Genomic DNA, 1,528 nt, shown 5'->3' with positions numbered 1-1,528 from the left:
CTACTGTATTCCTTCATGAGGTCTAGTGTCATGGTGATCATGTTAATGCATTAAAATCAGCAGAATGGAGTGAAATATTTTACGCCCTAACTGTTGGAGGTGCCTGTTCCAATCACTGCAAACAAGATATAACTAATCCAATAAATGCAATGATGAACGATCAGTGACCATAACTATAAAGAGATTAAAAAAAAGCTCACTGATGATGAAGAAATAAATAAATTAAATAAACTAATATTTGGTTTCGTTTTCTACTGAAATGACACAATAAAAGAGATAAAAAACTGAGAGGGGCTCATTAAAAACATTTAAAATTCCATTTTTAATAAATGGTTGAAAAACAAATAAAAGTAAGCTAAGTAAATGAGTAGGAGGAACTACTTTATGGGGCGAATTGATTTTGTTTTAGGTGTGTCACTTATGGACCTGACAGCAGGTAAGATACTTACACAGAACCCTGCTTTAAATGGACGAAATATCCCTTCAAAGTCTGTAATTATCAGCACTTCCTGAGTATTTGTTTAGTTTGTCCTTACTGCTCACTGTGGGTTGGATGTCTGACAGGAGGTGTTGTTGGTCGCCCCGCCCTGCACACGCGCTCTCATCACGCAGATGCGTAATTTGACAAACCAGCGCAAAACAGCGGCGAGTCAGAGTCTGACAGCTGCTCGAGCCCACAGACTGCTTCCTAACATCGCCGCAGTTTATTAGCTGATCTTCTCCGGCCACGTTCTAGGAGAGGTTTCTCTGCGTTTATGGCCGCTGCCATAGGGAACAATAATAATGATGTTTGGGGGAAGGACGCGCCGTCTTTCCACTCCACACCGCTGACACCCCACGGTCGGAGAGGTGAAGATCACGGACAAGTGCTTTGTGACAGGAAGAGAGATGCTGTCCCGGGAAACTCATCCATTCATGTCTACAATCCGGTAGGTGACTGCTTTATGAAGGCGTCCGTCCCGATCAGCTTCACGGGATTTAGATTGGTGTGTGCAGATTTAATGACAGCGATCCTAATCACGAGTCTCTGATGCTGACAGTCAGGGTGAACCAGAGCTGGGATGTGTGAGGAATCCTGAAACCTGTGAGGATACAGAGCAACTGGATATTCTAGTTTCAGCAATGCGTTTCTTAGCTTCCACGGCTGGATTCCAAAGAGGGAGGGGGAGGTGACGGGCCAGAAATACAGTTTCATCTTTAGAACCACTTTCCTCAGTTTTTTTCAGTTTATGATGGTCTTTTATAGTCAAGTGAAAAATAAAGTACACTGTCTTTCAATCCTAGTAAATGGGCACATAAAAATGTACCAGGTTCTAAAATGATTTAAGTCTTAACCTCAGCTGTACGAAAACACACATTGCACCTTGTTATTATTTGTTAAACTAAAATAAAGCCAAATTAGAAAAGTTTTTTTTGTGTCACTTCAGTAGAAAACAAAACCAAATATTAGTTTATTTAGTTTATTTATTTATTTCTTCATCATCAGTGACTTTTTAAGTGAAGAGAAAATAGAGACAGAGAGAAAAAC

The 1,528-nt window shown here is 40.3% G+C and overlaps 1 protein-coding gene across 1 annotated transcript in view; it reads left to right on the top strand.

Annotated features, from left to right (window-relative positions):
- Positions 1–568: 568 nt before the first annotated feature.
- klf5b (Kruppel like factor 5b) overlaps positions 569–1,528 on the top strand; it is a gene marked incomplete at its 3' end in the record, with an annotated part of 5,576 nt that continues 4,616 nt past the window's right edge. The window contains 1 exon segment of the mRNA XM_014023212.1: positions 569–929. Within this exon segment, the coding sequence (XP_013878666.1) occupies positions 756–929 (174 nt within the window).

This window comes from Austrofundulus limnaeus, unplaced genomic scaffold (assembly GCF_001266775.1).
Source record: "Austrofundulus limnaeus strain Quisiro unplaced genomic scaffold, Austrofundulus_limnaeus-1.0 Scaffold359, whole genome shotgun sequence".
Classification (NCBI taxonomy): Eukaryota; Metazoa; Chordata; class Actinopteri; order Cyprinodontiformes; family Rivulidae; genus Austrofundulus; species Austrofundulus limnaeus.
Note: the sequence above shows the minus strand (reverse complement) of the source record. Positions and strands in the feature narration are given on the sequence as shown.